The sequence below is a fragment of the Hippoglossus stenolepis genome, chromosome 17, assembly GCF_022539355.2.
Source record: "Hippoglossus stenolepis isolate QCI-W04-F060 chromosome 17, HSTE1.2, whole genome shotgun sequence".
NCBI lineage: Eukaryota > Metazoa > Chordata > Actinopteri > Pleuronectiformes > Pleuronectidae > Hippoglossus > Hippoglossus stenolepis.
Genome location: NC_061499.1, coordinates 10,218,558 through 10,238,032, shown reverse-complemented (window position 1 = coordinate 10,238,032; position 19,475 = coordinate 10,218,558). Strand labels below are relative to the sequence as shown.

The 19,475-nt window shown below is 43.3% G+C and overlaps 1 protein-coding gene across 3 annotated transcripts; it reads right to left on the bottom strand.

Annotated features, from left to right (window-relative positions):
- Positions 1-94: 94 nt before the first annotated feature.
- On the bottom strand, positions 95-19,475 carry cap2 (cyclase associated actin cytoskeleton regulatory protein 2). 3 transcript variants are annotated; one of them, XM_035182208.2, is made up of 13 exons: positions 19,172-19,475; positions 14,683-14,810; positions 14,481-14,581; positions 12,697-12,774; positions 7,280-7,423; positions 6,545-6,630; positions 5,996-6,101; positions 2,540-2,735; positions 1,823-1,986; positions 1,599-1,722; positions 1,434-1,516; positions 1,093-1,236; positions 95-998 (listed from the first exon to the last, which is right to left on the bottom strand). In XM_035182208.2, exons 2-13 carry the CDS (start codon positions 14,798-14,800, stop codon positions 915-917), a joined length of 1,428 nt encoding a protein of 475 aa, XP_035038099.2. In that variant the 5' UTR covers positions 14,801-14,810; positions 19,172-19,475; the 3' UTR covers positions 95-914. The 3 variants fall into 3 exon arrangements, with proteins under 3 accessions (XP_035038099.2, XP_035038098.2, XP_035038100.2); XM_035182207.2 differs by lacking the exon at positions 19,172-19,475 and adding an exon at positions 16,476-16,510; XM_035182209.2 differs by lacking the exon at positions 19,172-19,475 and adding an exon at positions 16,476-16,510 and having other exon boundaries at positions 2,540-2,696.

Sequence of the window (19,475 nt, the reverse complement as noted above, 5' to 3'; positions counted from 1 at the left end):
AATCATCAATGGCAGAATAATGAGAAACTACAATGATAGAGAAAATGGAAGCGGGTAGAAGAACATCCAATCAATAACATAAACAAGCCAGAAGTGGGAGTTTAGATTTTATTTGAAAAATGATCCACATTACATCAAATTGTCTCCATGTAAATGAAACATTTTGAGAATCACTAGTGGTGAATATCTTCCCTATGCTGACGCCATTATACTACGTCTTAGTACAAAATAGACTGATGCACACAGAGATAATAATAAAGTGTAAACGCTACTGTCTGTATTTTAAAGGCACACGAGAAATTAGAAGCCTATTACTTGTTTTAACTTATTTAGACCAGTTGAACATTTATTTCAGGTTATTTTTTCATTACTGGATGTTACTCTGCACCAGTGAAACATACATGTGGCTTTAATGCAAAATACACTGAACACTGTTCCATATAACTTCACTAAATGAAACACTGCCCTGACGACTGTGCATGTTATACATTTAAAGAGGTCATTAAAATACACTTGGACTGACTTTGACTTGGCCTCTGAAAGTTGTGCATGTTACACACTCTAGCTTATTCCTGTCGAATAATGTTATTGCTGCTGTGGTCTTATCTGTAGTTTAGCTCTTATACAATAAAACAGCCATGTGTGTGGATACAGTGCAGTCAGGATGATAGTAAATCCAAAAACAAGATATTTAAGGTATAGTGATATTTTGATGATTTCACCAGTTACTTATTTATCACAATCAACAGCTTCAAAGTGCGATAGAAGTATTTCATGAAGTAACGATTACAGCGACAGCGATTATACCGATAGTGTGTGTTACAGTGCCAGCGAAGTTCACTAGATTCACAGGGACGGAAAGATACGTGTACATTTATTTAATTTGATGGTGGTGAAGATGGTGGAGCCTCAGATCAGCCTGCGATCTCAGTGGGCTCTGTCACCAGTTTGGAGCCGCCCCAAACGGTTTTGAACTGCTCCGGCACCGGAAACTCCCTCTGTGGGACAACCCAGAAGGAGAAGAACTTCAAATTAAAATACACACTCAGAGGTCAATAGTCCTGCCGCTCGTTCTTTATCTCGGACACTTACATAATCGTCATCTCCTGTAGGAATCAGGATGTTCATCTCAGAGCTCTTGGCGCTGACGATTTCACAGTTCAGGGAGTCCTTGCTCAGGTACACCTGGCAGCCCTCCGTCTTGTTGATGGAAATAGTCGGGACTGTTCCCAACGCCTGCAACAGAGAGATGAGTCTCAGCTACTGACATGTACTGTATCTGTGGTACAAACTGTCAAATCAATTCATTCAGTTCATTCATATGTTTCCAATCTCAATACATGTATATGCAATATTATGATAAAGTGGTCAATCAGCCTTGGTGGCGGTACACGCTCTCCAGGCACACTTCTAGTTATAAATGCTCCACTCACCTGTAACTGGATTGAATTGGAGTTGATGATTTCCACAATCCCAACCACATTCTCAAAAACCAGACCCAGCTTCTTGCAGTTGTCTGAGGAAACAAAACACGTGGAATGATGAGAATAATAATGAGAGATTATGAATATAAACTCACAAACACTTTCTCATCTCACCTATGATGATGGAGTTAATTTTGCCCTTAACCTGCAGGGTGGAGTTACTGCAACCGAAGACGTAGGCCACTTGTTTCAGCTCCGTCTCCTCGATCAGCAGGTCGTGTTTCTGCTCAAAGTTCTCCTGCAACCACAGATTCAAAATCAAAAATCTGTGGCGTAATATTTCAAATGTGAGAAAAGGGTATAAAACCCCTGAAAGAGGATGTTAACATGTCACGCACCACCCTCCATTTCTTCCCCTCCAGCTCCAGGAGTGGGAGTCTTTTCTGGACGGCTGCTTTCGATGAGGCCGCAGCCCCCGAGGATTTGGTTTTGGTCGGTGCAGCTTGAGAGCGCAGATTTGGGTTCTTGTGGGACTTCTGATCGTCTGATACACGCTTCAGACCTACAGACATGGAGGAGATATGTATTCACATGCAGGAACATATAAGGGATTTTAAGAAAGTCTTACTTCCCCCAACTCTACTTCACTTATCTGAGGAATTTTCAACAAAACCAAACCATAAGATTTTCTGAGGTTTTAAAGGTTCCATTAAATATTTTGTATACTTAATCTTCCTACATTATTCTTAGCCCATTTTGAGTAAAATTGATTTGGTAAGTATGGTGCCTAAAGTTTAAAGATATTTAGTCCAACACATTTCCAAATCAACCTTAAAAAACAAGAATTTAAAGTTTCCATAAATATTATCGAGGATGTGACCTTTGTGTGGCTACAGCATATTGTAAAACCATATTTACTGTATTTATTGTTGACAAATAATATCTATATTTCATTGCATGGTTACATTTATACCATCACTACCACATACGGTTAGTTTACCTGCAGAGATACATGAGGGCTAAACGTGGTTTTTATATCAAACAGCATTTAAGCGAAAAAAAGTGACATCCTCTGTTCTTATGCTCTTTGCTTCCAGGTCCTGAAGGGAACTGACCTTTGGTGATGTCCATGCCCTGGTTGAGCTGAGCAAACAGAGCCGAGTGCTGCGCCGCCCCACTGCCAACCTGAGGCTGGGGGTCTTCGTCCGTGAAGACCGGAGGTGGGCCGGGGGGAGGAGGGGGAGGTGGCGGGTGGCAGGGAGCACTGGGGGTCTTGGGGGAGTCGAGGAGAGAGGGAGGAGCAATGGGGCCCTTGGGGCATGAAGAAAAAGAAAGATCCAACAATCATGTGGTGTGTGAGCTTTTCATGCAACACACAGAGAAAACACCGAGGCAACAGGTGTTCTGAGGATAACAGCTGCAGTTGTACACACGTCCAGCAGGAGGAGTATTGCTTAGGGAATGTGGGAAAGCTGTGGTGGGCAGTGATGATGCTTTTTACTCAGGACTTCATGGTGTTAGTGTGTGTGACTGAGAACAAGGAGAATAAGAGAGAGGTTTAAAGACATTCTCAGATGATTTATTCATGTATAATGGCAACTGGTGGGATGGATGTCCTTTTACATTATTCCATGCACATATTTCATGTGTTTGTAAACACCAGGATCTATAGTGGATCTCAACCAAAGAGCTGAAACCATGAATTGACTATGAATTCATTGCTTTTTATAAAAAATAAAAGAAATATCCTCTGGTTTCAGTTTTTAAATGTAGGGATATGCTGTGCTGCAGTGTTTATATTTTTATAACCTGAATTTATTTGGGTCGTTGTTGCGACAAAACAAGACAAGAAGTTTTTAAATAAATTAAATAAAAACTTTTCATCGATTAAATTATTTAAAAATCAAAAGTTTGAGAAGTTTTTGTCTGAACTTTATGTAATGAGGTTCATCATGTCTCAAATTAGAGACACCTACAGTTATCCAAAATTTTTACAGTGCTGAGTACAATAAACTCTTAGATGTGAGGAGAAGCTGACACACACACACACACACACACACACACACACACACACACACACCTCATCACAGGGGATCAGAGAATTGAAATGTCACTTCAAACACTTATGATTCCATCTGAGGCTACTTGACCTCGGACACGAGGCACATGTGTGGTACACATCATGGATGAACAATGCAGACCTGTTACACTAAACAGCTCAGCACATACCACTGGATTAACTGGTGTATGTGTGTGTGTGTGTGGTTGTGTGGACGTGTATGCCTGTAAACATTTCTGACTGCTTCTTTGTTTTCATGTGTGCATTTGTGTGCAGGTAGAAAAAGGACAGAACAAATAGATAGATAACCTTTTTGTTGAGAAATGTTCAAATTATTGAACAGTATTTTCTCGATTCTTTTGTCGATCATAACTAACAACATCTTATATCGCTGGGATCTGTTTAATTTAAAATCCTTATACATTCAAATTTGAGTAACACTCAAAAACATTTCCCACGGCTTTAGTCCTGATCTGAAATGATGATCGAATAATCAATCAAAAACCGCAGAAGTGTCTGTTTCAAAAGTCTCTGTATTCACACTCACTCAAACATTTGAATACTCAATTCCACTCGTTGTTAAAATGAGACGATTAACGGGGATACTCGTGATCTGATTGTTTTTAATTTCAGTAAAGTTTAATGAAATATTTCATGTCTTTTTAACGTCTGCTCTGAGGAACTAATGTAATCTGGTAGTTTTTGTGTGTAAATCCACCTCCATATGTCAGCCTGAGCATGTCAGAGTTTGAGCGTGTCACTAAATCCCCCCCCCCCTCGAGCAGCAGATGACGGCTGCGCTTACTGGGGACCAGCCCTGCAGTTTGGGTTACGGCGCAGACTGCGTGTGTACACAGGCTCTTTGTCGGGGGGGTTCCTCTGTGAAGAAAACCTCCATTCAAGCAAACCCTGAGGACCACCTGTTAGCGCCACACACTCCCATCCTTGTACGCACATGTGCACTGTGTCGCTCAGACACACTGCAGGGGCGACAGCTGACACACTGCAGCCACTGCTGGCTCTCAAGTTTCTGCAGAAAACACACATGGGAGCACAGTTGTTCACCATTATTCACAGTTCCGGCTTTAATCATTTGATGTTAAGTTCAGCAGGTCGAACTTTTTGGGGGGAGATGTGCAAAGATTGATTGCACTGATGTGTGTGGTGAAAGTTAAGACACAGCCAGAGGAGAGTGAGCTTACATTAGCATAAAGCCTGGAGAACAACAGTCAGGCTCTAACAAAATGTGCACACCTGCAACTTTAAAGCGTCATGTTTCACTTGTTTAATCCGTAAAAAGTATAAAAAACGTAATATTTTTGAATTTGGTGATGTAGAACTATTTCTTCCAGAATAACCACAAGTAAGTGTTTTTTTTTTTATCATTTGGACAAAGCGTGGCGAGCTGTTTTCCCCATAGACAACATGATGCTTACCCAAAAGAGAAGCCAAAACATCTCGATTGTCACCTCGTGGATGGCTGCAGTATACGTCTTAAACCCCCCCTCCTCCATGGTAGTGGATGGGACATGCACCAAACTAATTAAATACACGTCAAACTACTTTTTCCCAAAGATGGTTTCTGCCATATTAGGTAGCTCATATCACACTGACATATTAGTGTGGATATTTTGGCTCCATTTCCGGATAGTGGGAGGAAGTGGAAACACGTCGTCCATCTTTACATACTGTACAGTCTATGGTTTTCCCCCGTTTCTATTCTTTATGCTGAGTTTAACTTACCTGCTGCTGCCTGTAGTTTCATATTTAGTGCACGGACATTGTGGTATCAATTTTCTCATCTAACTCTCAGCATGAGAGCAAATAAAAGTTCCTAAAATGATCACCTACTCCTTTAAGAAAGAAACTGCAGCACAGGTTTCTCAGAGGGAGCTTCTATAACGTTTAGACGCCAACATGCAACACAGCCAGGTTCCCCCGAGCGAATAAAGACAAGAGAAAGACTCTCGTAACTGACAGGAGGAGGAGGTCATGTGTGCCCGGATGGGATTTGGTTTCGAGTCGTCCTCGTAATCTCTGGGATCCAGCGAGTGTGAGAGCAGAGACATCCATAAACAGAAGTGAGTGTGGGAGTGACAGCGGTTTCGTGAGCCCTGCGGGGTGCAGCCACCGAGGAGAAGCTCGTTCATTCATTCATGCTCGCTGCAGCGGTTTATGTAACCGGTCGCTCCATAACTAAAAATGGAAGTGCACGCAGAAAAAAAAAAAGTACTCCATTTGAGCTCTGATATAAAAATATCACGGCCTGTGAATGGAAACTCAATGGAAACAAAGCTAAGATAATAAACAAGTGGCTCTAGGAGCGATTTCTTGTTTTCGGTCTGATGTGTTAACATTTAGAGATGATCGACGCTGAAGGAGCAAGTGCAAACATGTCACGTTTTCAGCCTTAATGTTTAAGGAGAATTTGGTGTTAAATTGTAAATCAAATTTAGTATTTATGATCAATTTAGGTGTTTGATTTGAGAAATATATACGCCTCTGTACTCACGATCTTGCTCCACTCCAGGCCTGTGGTGTGGTGCTGTTTGATGAACGACTGCATCTCGGTCCAGATGGACAGGTAGGAGCGCACCCAGTCCACGTGGCGTCTGTCGCTGGGGGGGAGCCAGGGGAGGGTTGTTGGTGGGAGGGGGGGAGACAAATATATGATATTCAGATGAAAACAGGAAGGAGGAAGACGAGGGAGGCAGTAAAGCAGGAGGAAGGCATTCTGAGTGCTGATCGGACATATTGACGGGACTGATCTCTTTGAGTGTGTGAAGTTTGGTGCAATTTGGGAACTTTAAGGGAACTGTTGGGCCTTGGTGGAAGTGTGAGCTCTACTCTTCTACTTTTTCTTTTGTTCATCTTGCAGACACAGGAACCTCAACACAATATCACACTGTGGAACAATTGTTTTTTTAGGTTAAAATAAAAATGCTGTTTATAATTTGTCAAGGTTTACATTGTCAGAATAGAGACTGCATCTAAAAAAACTAAGAAAACAGATATCACCCTCGTGACATGTGCATCATGACGCTTGTGAAGATGTACTAACGTTTCTTTGTAGTCCTTCAGAACTCTGTTGGTGTAGAAGGTGGCGGCGTCGTTCATCTCCTTCACGTAGGGACCCGGCTTTTGACACTGAGAGAGACGAGAGAAAAAGATCTTATCTCACCGTCAGTGTGACACAAACCCTGTGAGACCGAAACTGTCCTTCATAGACCTTTGGTGAAAAGTATCTGTTTATCATTACACTTTGCATTAGGGGTAAAAAAATAACAGAGGAGCATCTTGTACTTAAAGGTCTGAGTCGGACATGTTTTATAAGCCCTGTGTGGAAGAGCTCCTGACAGCAACATACACTGACCAGAGCCAGAGCTGGAGTTTTTTATTTAAGAAGTGAAGAGGAGGGATTATGGTCTTTATTTAAATGATATTCATCCCAGAAGTCAGCGGGAGAGTATTGGAGGAGGGAGAGAGAGGAACAGACACTTAGTGTGTAAGGGAGGAAAAAACACGACAAATCGAGTTTATCTATAGCTCTGTCTCTTGTGTTAAATGTATAATGTTTAATGTTTGATTTTAGATTTGGCATTATTAAACGCAATGTTTCCACTTGTAGTTCTGGTATATTTCTCTGATAATCAATATTTTTCACGAGTGGTTAGTTGTACATTTGATTCCAACCTAAATCTGGATGACTTACAGGGACATACATGTTCTAACAACGTGTATTATCCTGAATGTTCTGTATTTTTGTTCACCAGGGTGTAATTGTATGATTCCTCACCACAGCGACCCAGCCCAGCGCCGGGATGCTCTCGCTGACGGCTGACAGGTGGTTGAAGAAGCTGCTGCCGCGGTTCCGTTCCCTGAAGTTCTGGATCTCCTGGATGTGCTCTGAAATTGGTTTCATCAGGTCGTGCAGCTCCGTCTGGGAAAGAAGGAAGGAGTCAGGAAGAGGAGGATGCAGGAGACAAGGAAGAGATGCCGGTGACAGAGGATGGAATTGGTGAGGGAGGGAGGATCGAGACTGGGAGAGTGAATCCTACAAACATCATGTTACATTTAAACCAAATCATAAAAAAAACTGATGGCAAGAGAAGCACAGGAATCATTCTTTTGCCTCTTTTGAATACACAATACACAGATGTTTGAGATACCCTGCATCGTTTACCTCGCTCCCAGCTCCATGCAACCAGTCATTCCTAAACTAGGCAACGGGACAGTAACTAATTTTATTAGCTGGAGCCTTTTTCCACTGGATCTTCCAGATCTCAGCTACAGTGCAGCTCAGCCCCCCTCATCGCTCTGTCCCTGCAAACATTCCTCGGTTCATGGGGAGATCCCTCTGGCCTTGTAAGGCATACCGCTCCGCCAGTGTTTACAGTTTACCTATCACACATATACTCACTCACTCACACACGCACACGCGCACGCACACACACACACACACACACACACACACACACACACACACACACACACACACACACACATAAATCCAGGAACACGATGTATCATTGGAGAATTGTTGCAGCAGCTTTCTGTGTTTTGATCTCCAGTGAACTGGATGCTATGTGAAACATTTACAGACAACGAGCTGTGACAAAATAGTTTCTTTATTCAAATGGGACAGTTTTTGTGTATTTTTTTGTATAATATACGTAGTATGAAAAATGCATAATACGTCTGCTTCTGTAAACATATGCTTGTTTGCAAAGACACAGTAGAAACTTTCAATTTCAACAAATTCTTCCCTCAATCAGATGCACATGATCTCCATAAACTGGGATAGACGGGCCTTTCTCTGCTTGTCCAGCTGCTTTTATTATCACTAAATCCAGCTAATGTCTATGAGGCAGTGTGTGTGTACCCCCCCGTCCAGAACAGATTTACCTCACTACGGTCAAAAGGGAGGTATTGTCTGTGCTGGGTGGGAATCATTTTTCTATCAGCTTTCTCCATCTTAATTCAATTTTCATCTATTATTTCTGTTTTTGTGCACTCACTCAATTTATCATGCAATTATTAACTTAATATAATATAGAGGTATTAGCAGGAAATGTAATGCAAACGTTATGCACAACTGCCAATTTACATCGTATATCATTATATGTAGTTAGATAAAAAAGCTTTCATGACTCCTTCAAATACAAACTTCACCACCCTGCAGTTGTTTACCTCCACCAACTGGTGCACATTTTATCTATAGTTATATGAGGTCACTGTGACCTTTGACCTGTAAAATCAGTTCATCTTTGAGTCCAAGTGACTTTTGTGTATTCTGTGAGCCAGTGCCGGGGTAGAGTGTGGACTTCCCCCTCGTTCAGTCGAGCTCCTCAGTGAGCAAAGAGATAGAAATAAGACATAGAATGACTGGAGGGTGCACAGAGGACTTATTTAAAAAAGGAAAACCTAGGCCATATTCCCACATGCCCAATAACCGAAACATTCTGGCAATTTGCAGAGTTGGCATCAAGTCAGAGCTGCAGCCAAGTGTCAATTTTCCACAGAAGACCCTTCAGTAATTTGCGAGTTCCGAGGAACTATTTACATTGATGATTTTCTTTGAGGGTAGAGAAGCAGCGACGTTCCTGAATACAGTCACATCTATGATTGTTCTAAAGAACGATGGTGTTACACTGAGCAGCTGTGAGATGGTTCATGTGCTGGTGAGACTCTCTGACTACCTCATCAATTGTATCATCAGGAAACTAAATCCAGCAGCTCCATTCCCCGACTGTTACTGCGCAGACTCTGGCTCTGAATGCACAAGATGGCGCCGTTCATAAAAGTTCATGAACGCAGACAGAAAGAGAATGAGCCCACAAAGAGATCAAAAGTGGCGGATACGTTTTTTTTTTGGATGGGCAGTGAATGAGCTCAGCGTGTTACAACAGCACATCAGTGTCTGAGGCCTTGACTTCATATACGAGCAGTGGATCAAAGTTTGAGAGAGGAGAGGGCGACAATGGAGCTGCAGGAGGGGTTTTAACACAATGTGGACACACACACACACACACACACACACACACACACACACACACACACACACACACACACACACACACACTGAGGTAACGGTCCAATCTGAGGTCACATGAGAGTGAGAGAGCAAAAAAAGTAAGGGTCTCTTGATTTGTCTTTGTCTCACTCTCTATCTAACTCTTACACACACACACACAGACACAGACACTGACAACAGGCTCAAATATAGAACATGCCCATAAAAAGTCAGAGAACACAACAGTGCTGCGCTGGAGAGAAAGGCCAGAAGTTTGAGAGCTGTGTGTGTGTGTGTGTGTAGAAGAGGGGGGGGGGGTTGCACTGGCAAGAGTCAAATACACTTTTCTTCCTCTGAACCCCTGATTGAGGACTACAGATATAGTCATGAATGACGAGGGTCAGCAGACATGTGTGTGATGGTTTGTACCGATGGTTTTTGTGTGTGTGTGTGGTTGTGGGGTATTCTGTGTGTGTGTGAGTGTATGAGTGTATTCATAGGTTTGTGTGTCATGTTGACTGTGTGTGGAGGGATGATGTCCTCAGCTTGCCTCAGACATCATATTTTCTCTGAGGCGTTGTTTTTCTTTCATCTGAGCATTACGAGAATCTGAAAAGTGACTCTGGGCTTTTTCATCCATGAACTCGTGAAAATTGCTTCACATGACTTGTCTGGAAAGTATGTTGATTGTTTTGTTAGCAATCGTTAGCGATCATTTTGTTGGACTTTGACTGCGCTGGTGGGAATAATTCAGAATTCAACGTCATATCAAAGTTACTCTAATCAGAAGCAGAGCAGTGAACCCTCTCTGGTTCAACTTCAGCTACTGCCAAGGTGCATGCAGAGGTGAAATAGCTTTTACAGCCTGTGACTGCATCTACACCAGATCCCAAGTTGTACTTAGTAAGTGTTCACGTTAACACCAGGATGTAACTATGACTGGAAAGTGTCGATCAATAAAAGTTTGTTGTGCAACAAAACTGCTTCTAAATAAGGATATCTGAGGACAGCCTCAGTTCACCCTTTAATGCAGGACTCACACGTGCTGCGTAGCTGCTTTCACACATGCACTGAACTCCGAGTGAGAGGCTCAGGATTATCTGGGGACTTTCTCCGCCTGGCCTCCTCGTATAAAGTCCGTATAAAGTCAGGAGAATTCAATGTGTGAAACACAGCAGGGGATCCCCGCTGGATTCATCGCAAGCTGATGGGGGTTGTCTGCTGCAGTGAACATGTCTGTGCAGAGAAACTCCCATTGTGTTGTGCATGTGTCCGTGAATTGGGTGAAAAGTCTGGACCCAGTTTTCCGGACTTTACCCTCAGGTCATGTCTGTAAGCGACCTTTGTGTTGGAGGCTTCAAATGAAACGCTGCCCATTCACTTTGAATGGGGTGACATCATGCGTTGCCGAACTGCATCGTGGGTCGGCTGCATTGCTTGCAGAGTTCAACTTTTCAGGCGGCAATGGAGGCATCAGGCAAAGTCCCATGATGCTACTGGGCTCTCCCAACAGCAGCCAGACGACAGCCGTTCACTACCTAACATCTTTTTTAGTAATCAGAAAGAACAAACATGAATCCAGTCTCATATTTACACCTACATGACTGCTGAAGAAAGAGTACCCAGAGGATTCGAACCAGAACCCTCGTGCTGTGAGGCTAACCGCTGTGCCGCCTGACATTGACACGTTTCCCACAGCTCTGACCCTTTGGTGCAAAGACCTACTGATTAAATATTATTATGACTATAAGGTCTGTGGCTATGTGATACAAAGCTTTCATGGCACTGTCTTATCTGATCGGTGTTGTTGCAGAACTTTACAAAATCTATTCTGGAGACAAACGTCTTTGTTTTTAAAATCTCAAGTCAAATGTGTTGTGGAGCGAAGTGACGCAGACAAATCAAGACATTTTCCATGTTTGTCTTTTGGAATTACCCAGTTAAGGCATATTACATCTCCACTTCTCTCACAACTCTCACCGAGCCCTCTCCTGGGCCAGACCCCCCCCCCCTCTCACTCTCTATCTCTCTCTCTCCCTCTCTCTCTCTGTAAAGCCCTCGCTCTTCCCTTGTTTGCATTTCTGACAATCACTGAACGCTCTTTTCACCGTCTCTCCACCAATGACCTGACAGACAGGGAGTAATCACTTCCTGGTAGGCTCTCTGGGCCCTGTAACACACACACACACACACACACACACACACACACACACACACACACACACACACACACACACACACACACACACACACACACACACACACACACACACACACAAAACACAAACAGAAGGCCAATGGGATGATATCATATCAGCTCTCCTCTGTCTCTCTCTCACTCATTCTCTCACACACACACATGCACGCACACAGCTCTCTCTCCCACCCTCTTTTCTCTCTATACGTGAACATGTTGGGAATGTGTTGTATTAGCGTTTTCTTAGTCAAAGAGCAGAGTAATCCCTCTGTGAACAGGCCGGCCTGCTGGGGAACACAGGAGGGGAGGACACACACTGACCCACTGGACTCTGATACTGTTCTTCTCGCTGCTAAGCTGCTGTTACTTGTGCAACATCTGATGCACTTTGTATTTGAATTCCACAAGAATCACACATGTGGTTCATCCACTGCAACCGACCGTAATGGTTTGTTTGTTGCAATGTTTCTCAGTCAGCACAAACAGCGGCAGCCAGTGATGATGTAAAGGTTAAACTCTTAATAACCTTAACTGTTGCCTGCAACTGGCAACCAAGTTCACGTACCGCATAGTTTTCTGGGGCCGTTTTGTGCCTTTATTAGAGAGAGACTCCAATCAAGAGAGATAACAGGAAATGACAACAGAGACAGTTGGCGAATGACATGTATCAAAGGTCTCCGCCCCGGCCCCAGACCATGGATGCTGCAGTTCATGGTCAGCTCCTTCAAACATAATGTCACCAGGGTGTTAACTCTATTGTTTTACAGTCCAGACTTCAGAGTTAAAGGAATAACAGGCACATTGGCATGAGATTAGAGAAATGGCTCCAAGATCCTTTCATAAATCCCAAATACCTTAAAAGGTAGCTGGTTGCTCTTCAGCATTGTACTTTTACGAGCCAATACATTTAAATACTGTACATGTTATGTAATTCGTTCCTATTGCAATCATGATCTCAAGGTCACAGCGCACCTAACCATCGATGGGTTTCCATGGCAATTACCTTTGCAGGTTGCTGGTGTGTGGCAGCCATTTTGAGGAAAGTTCTCTGAGTCTGCAGGGCACTCTGCACCATCTCCGCCTGTCAATCATCAAGAGTCAGACACAGATAGATTAGGATGATAATACACGTAGCATCATACATTTCGTGGGTGTTATACGGTGACTATTGAATTTAGCTGCAGTTCCCTGAAAAGAAAAGATTTCCCTCTTTTGCCAGTTTATTCTTTTCCTATAAAACTACAGCCTGTAAATCTGTCTGTGCTGCACATACAAAAGCGAGTATACAAAACAAACACACACAGAGTGTTTGGGTAAGGCCCAGCCAGCCGTGTCCTGTGCATGCTTCTGTGTCTGTGTGTGTGCATGTGTGTGTGTGTGTGTGTGTGTGTGCGTGTGTGTGTGTGAGACCTCCAGTTGTGGGCCAAGGGAACCACCAGGGAGGCTTTGTCCATAAAAGGAGCTCTACAAACTTAAAGAAACCACCTCTGGCTCTCACTCACATACTCATGCAGTGATGGGACACAGGCATAGAAAGCGTCTTTCGAGGTACAGACAAGAGAACTACAAGCTTTCCTTACTTTTCTTTTTTCCACATTTTGGGAGGGAATTTCTGTCCGTCTGTCTTTACTCCTCTGTTTTGAAGCCCTCCCTGTTGTGTTGGATTTATTCCAACGATATAACACAGCTATATTTGCCAGCTGGCTTAACACAAAACACACAATCCCTCTGGGAGTGCGGGTCATTACCAAATAGGAAAAGGTGCTCGACTAGCAACTTGATAGATGAATGTAAAGTCAAAGTTCAGTCATACTCCCATCCTTGGCTTTGTAGAGGACAGGAAACCTTTGCTATCACACACAGACACACAGACACACACACACACACACACACCACACACACACACACACACACACACACACACACACACACTCACTCACTGCCTTGTTTCTACGTTTACATCACAGTCCTTGATATCTTTCCAAAGCTGAACATATCTAAGTAAGATCCTGTTTGTTTAAAAGTCTACGTCTAATGAAATAGTTGGCAGAGAGAGAAAAATCCACAAGCGCATAATCAGTGCACTCTCCCTTTACAGAGGAGACAAATGAGAGCAGATTCTTACAAATCTGAGCTTGTTTAGTAATTAGAATATGTACAATACTTAATGGATTCTCAAAGTCTTGCAAAATCACAAGGGCTTCATGAAGCAGAAATAAGAGCAACCCGACACTTTCATCTGGCGCTCTGTTCGTCTGTATGTATCTGGAACGCGTGTCTCGAGAATCATTCGTCCAATTGGTTCCACACTTGATATGTGTATTGCTAAGGGCCCGCAGTGTGGAATTTGGTGAGATTGGGACAAGTGATCCGTTCAATTGTAATGGGCACTGCACTAGTGTTTTGAAAGCTAAAGGTAATCTCCAACAAACTGGTATTCATCTTTCTTTAAGTTGTATTGTTCCTTTAAAAAGCAGTGATACATTGGCACTTTTCATAAAGAATAAAGTGATCACGTCCCCCATTAAATAGTTACTGTCGTGAGCAATAGACCCCCCCCCTGCTGCACTGTAACTGCAGATCACTACGACAGCAGCTGTGGCGACATCTGTCTCCAACAGCCGCTGCAGCATCTGTGTGTAAGTGTTTTTCTTTATGAAGTGTGTGTGGACAGGTGTGTGTCTACAAGGGATTCATCCATCATCAGATGACAGTTGTGTGGCAAGGAAAGCTTTTATTATACACACTTGATATGTAAGACACACACACATACATGAAATCACTCACATGTTTCTCCACCTCACTCCCTATGGCTCGGCTCTTGCTCAGGTAGTCTGACACTGGACCGTTGAGCAGCATGTTGAAGGCGTCCACACACTGAGACGAGCCTAAGAACACAGAGATATCAATGCTTATTTGCGTGTTTTATGCTTGTGTGTGTGTGTGTACCCCCCCAGCCCTCTGAGTCAATGGTTAGTTTCAGACTTGCCTCCATCAATGCCATTGACGCAGTCCCCATTCGCCATGCCACTGGTCGCGTGAATGTTGACGGACATCTGCTCCAGACGAGTCACAGCTCGCTCCAGCCGCAGCATCAAACCTTCCATGGTGACAAACCTGGAAAACAAAAGGGTTTTTAGTTTTGTGATTTTGATTAAATCTATTGGTCCTAAAAGATCACGACTGAATCCGGAGGAGGGGAACGTGGGATTCACTTTGAAACTTTCTCACTCTGCTGCTTCTTGTTTTCATAATGCTGGACCATATCAGCAGCAGAGTCAAACTGAATATACAACTAAATATCCAGAGTGGGGAGGTTTTATGAACACTGTCTCTGTGTGAGCCGTCTGCCACAGTCACAACATCTGTACCAATCACACTATTGGATTAGAAGAGGTAGAGACTGGGGCCGGGATGAGAGGAATGTCAGAGAGTTATTTAAAACAATAAAAAAAAAAAAGTGTGAAAGGATCCTGGGAAAATACTTTAGATGAGATACAGACATCAGGAAGCAGTTTTCTGTGTCGCAGGTTGTACATCAACCAGGAGATCCACTGATATTTAAAACAGTTTTGGGACCTGGGGGGGGCCCTACATCGAACCAACCCCCCAAAGAAGTACATGATACATGATGGACTTTCTAGTCCTCAACCAAACCTTTTTAACAGAAAGTTAGTGACATGGGGCCTCATCAGTGAGTTCCCAATCACAGAACATAAGGGGGTTCATACCAATTTGTCGTTGCTGATCAGATGTTCTCCAGTGCTCCCTCTTTGCTTGGTCATTGCCTGCTTTCCCTACTTTGTTTGCAACTTCCCTGCTTACATTTCTAAAATGTTACAGAACCAACCCAGAGTTTACACATTTAGCAGTGTAGGGTAAAGGTATATTTAATGTATCCTCAGATGTACAGTAGACGCTTATCGTGAAAGCGTGACCTCACTGACCCTGGTTGTTTACCTGACAATGTTTCTACCTGGGGGCAGCATGGTGGTTAACACTGTCGCCTCACAGCAAGCGACCATTTGGGACCTTGGCTTCAGACCCTCAAAGAACTAGCGGTACAGTTGATGCATGATGCAAAAAATTACAACACATGCAAATCCAGAAACGCGCTGCAAATAGCGAAAAGGACACCGGAAAGGGTTTGAGGCGTTATTGAACTCTGCTACTCGTCAGAGGTGATGGAACTTCACAAAGCATTGAACTACGTCCGGGTTCATCACTTTTTTGGGTCCCCTGGAAACATTTCCGTTGTCGTTCTTGCTATTTGCAGTGCGTTAAGCTCTGTTGGCCACCGTACAAAAGCGTCTGTATAACATCCAGGATCTCACACACAGTACGTAGATGCAGCTGAATTGTTCAGAGACAATCCTAGTTTAGTTGATATGCGGAACAAGTCTAGAAGTGTAACCTAATGCCAGTGAAATACATTGAAGGAAACAGCACATACCACACTGATTTAACGCTGACCAGCCATGCGCCTCACCAGGAGGCAACACAGGCCTGTTTCCAATATTAATTAGTCAGCCGAGTGGAATTCAATCCAGCGAGCCGCTGCATGTTTACACAAACTACTGCTAGGTAACACACTCTTCCTAATCGGACACCTGCTACCTGTGAATCCAACACACAACCCAGCCGCTTGGATTAAAGATTTTTTACAGGATGATGTTTAAAAAAACACCAGGAAGCTCTGCGTCTCTTTGGCAGTGAGTAAACTCCGTAGCCTGGATGGTGTCTCCTGTCTGTAATCTTTTCTAAATTATGTCCAGTAATTACGTGCTCCGAGCAGCCAACATGTCCTGATGGGCGTCAGCGACTCATCTCTCTGGAGAAATCTCTCAGCAGTGCCAGATGCCTATCCCACCACTCAGCTGCTATTTCTGATCTCGTGCTCGCAGCAGCTCTTATAGGCAAGACCTGGAACCTGCAGGGCTGCGAGTGTGCTGATAACAAGAGAGCAGAGATGAACCAACCATGTCAACTCTGCCACAGGAAATGTAACTGGACTGAGGGGAGTCAGAGTTTATTGTGATGAGTTGTTTGTAATAACATCATTCATACAGGATTTATAGCTCATTGGTTTTATACCTCTGTGTCAAATGTTTCAGCTGCTTCGCGTGGAATTACAAGACATAAAAACACAACAGGATATCTTCTTATAACTCTTCTTATAACCAAAAGAAAACAATTAATGTAAGATCCTTTGACAAACAACTGAGGAACATATTTATCAGATGGCTTATAAACTACAGAGTGAAAAGCCTGTGAGTCTGACTATGGCATCTATCACAGCAGGCTGCCTTAAATGGCTCATAATCTTCTTTATTTCTGATCAATAAAGAATCCGTTATTCATAATTTACAAGGCTATTAATTACAACTTATATACTTTTTACAATTGAGGGTTTCTTAATAGAGAGTGGTACTCTGTGTTGCTTTGTGGTGCTTTGAAAATGTCATTTTATCAGAGCTGGAAAAGTTTAGTTGATCAATTGATTAGTTGAACTACAGAAAAGTAATCTGCGAACGATAGAAAATGATTTAAGCTCCCTTTACAACATGAGATGTCACCTCGGACTCTGAGAAATCACGATGGACAGTTTTCATCTGACAATGTTTGATGAACAGAATCATTAATCAATTAATGGAGAAACTAAATCTACAAAGAAAAGCACCGTGGTTACTGTTACAAACATGAAACTGAGGCCTTTGAATCAACTACTGTTTTTATCCAAAGTCTAAAACACTTCACTTAATCACTGTCTCGCTCAATAACAAACTTAATCTTTGTTTAAAAACCATGTCACAGAAGCAGCCGCGGCAGCTGCTAGAGTTTTATTATAAAGCAGCCAAAATCGATGGCGATGTCTTTGTATTGCCATGGAGATTTCCATATTCATATAGACTTGATTCATCCACCATAGGATTCTGAATGGGAAGCAGCTGGTGTGAGTTAAAGAAATACATTACTGTCGCATAAAGTCTCAGAAATCATTCATCTTTTGAAAATTTTCTTCAGTACTGAGTCTGTTGGTGGTGACTGTCGCCTCCACGATACGAGAACATTCCTCAGTCTGTTCCTCCAGACAGGTGGGCCTCAGCACCTGCCACATAAAGACCCCCGACCAACAGCTGAGAGGACCCACATGTCGCTGCAGGGTGGAAAAATATTACTGACTTCATCCTGACCCGAACATGTCTCCTGAACCCTGTGGCCTGGTATCTGATCTTTGGGGCTATATTGGGCCACAGCCCAGAGTGTGCTGCTATGGGCCGACTGTACAGTACGATATTCAAACACAGGTCTCCATGTGCTGCACTGTAATCTAGGATAAAGGAACTTTCAGCACATAAATGCTTGATAAGACGATTTAATGGTAAATTAACTGTACTTATATAGAGATTTTCAAGTCTTGATGACCTCTCAAAGTGCTTTACATTACAGTTTTTGCCATTCATCCATTCATACAGTGCATCCATGTGCATCACTTTCTCTATCACAATAACATACTTGTGGCACAGCTGTCAGTATCTTGCCCAAGGACACTGGGATTGAACCGCCAACCTTCTTGGACGACCAGCTCTAACTCCTGAGCCACAGATGTGTCAGGAGAAATAAATGTGTAAGAAATAAATAGTTTTGTGTTGTAGGTGTGTTGTTACTGGTTGTGGTTAATATTAAATAAAGAAAAGTTTTGAAATCAGTTATTAAGACAGAGCATTTATTTTTAGGTATGAGAAGCCTAGTAGCTTTTTTAAGTAGCTTTTTAGGGCATTTTGATCATATCACATGATCTTCCTCAGCAAATTGGTTCATTTAAATTTATCTCGGAGCACTTGAGGACTTCCTGTCTATTTTGTTTTAAAGTTTATTAGAAAGTAAAAGCCGATTTGATCCGCTAAGCCAATGTGGTACAGGAGAAAGCTCCAGAAGCTACTAAATGGACCTTAAGGAGTTGAACTGGTGTTTGGTTAAAGAATTTACTTTGAAACCCCAAAAAGAGCCCACAATCAATAATCTATAATGTATAACATCAATGGGCTGTTTGAATCTCATGATGGGTTATTACAGGTGTCTCATCCCACAGGGGGTCTCAGGCCAAACACGTTCACGCTCCATGACATTGCACTGGCACGCGCACAATAATTTCTACTCCCCTCCTCGAATCCGATGCTTCATGGTGAGAAGCCACAAGCACCGTTACTCCAGAGAGAAGGTGGAGGCAAAAGAAAAACAGCATAAAATCAATACAGCGCGTTCTCACGGCGCGTAAACCCCGTGCCAGACATGTCAGAACGCGAGTGACGCACAAGCAGGAAGCAGGTGAAGATGACTTTGTTTGGACATTTTCTGCGCACAAACCTGGCACATCTCTGTGACACAGCACCGCTGCAGGAGCGTACCCTCCGCCCCCCCAGCCCCGAAACACAACATTCAGTCAAAAAGAACAGCTCGGTACAGGGACATCTTACCTCCCTCTCCTGGTCCGCAGTTAATTTCTGGTGGGGATGTTTGTGTGTGTGTGCGCGCGTCAATATCCCGGGAGTGGATTTGTGTCTGTGTTCCGTCGCGGTGCGGTCCTCTCCTGCCGCCCTGCCCCGTCACTCAGCTGCGCACAGCACCGGCACAGTTCCGGGATGTCCTAAAAAAGCAACACGGTGAACCTGAGAGCCGCAGCGCGCACGGATCAGGAGAGTGACTCAGTGCCGCAGTGGCTCCTCCGGGGCGCACGGACCGTTTACTCCGCAGGCAACATGGCTGCTTCACAGAGCCCCA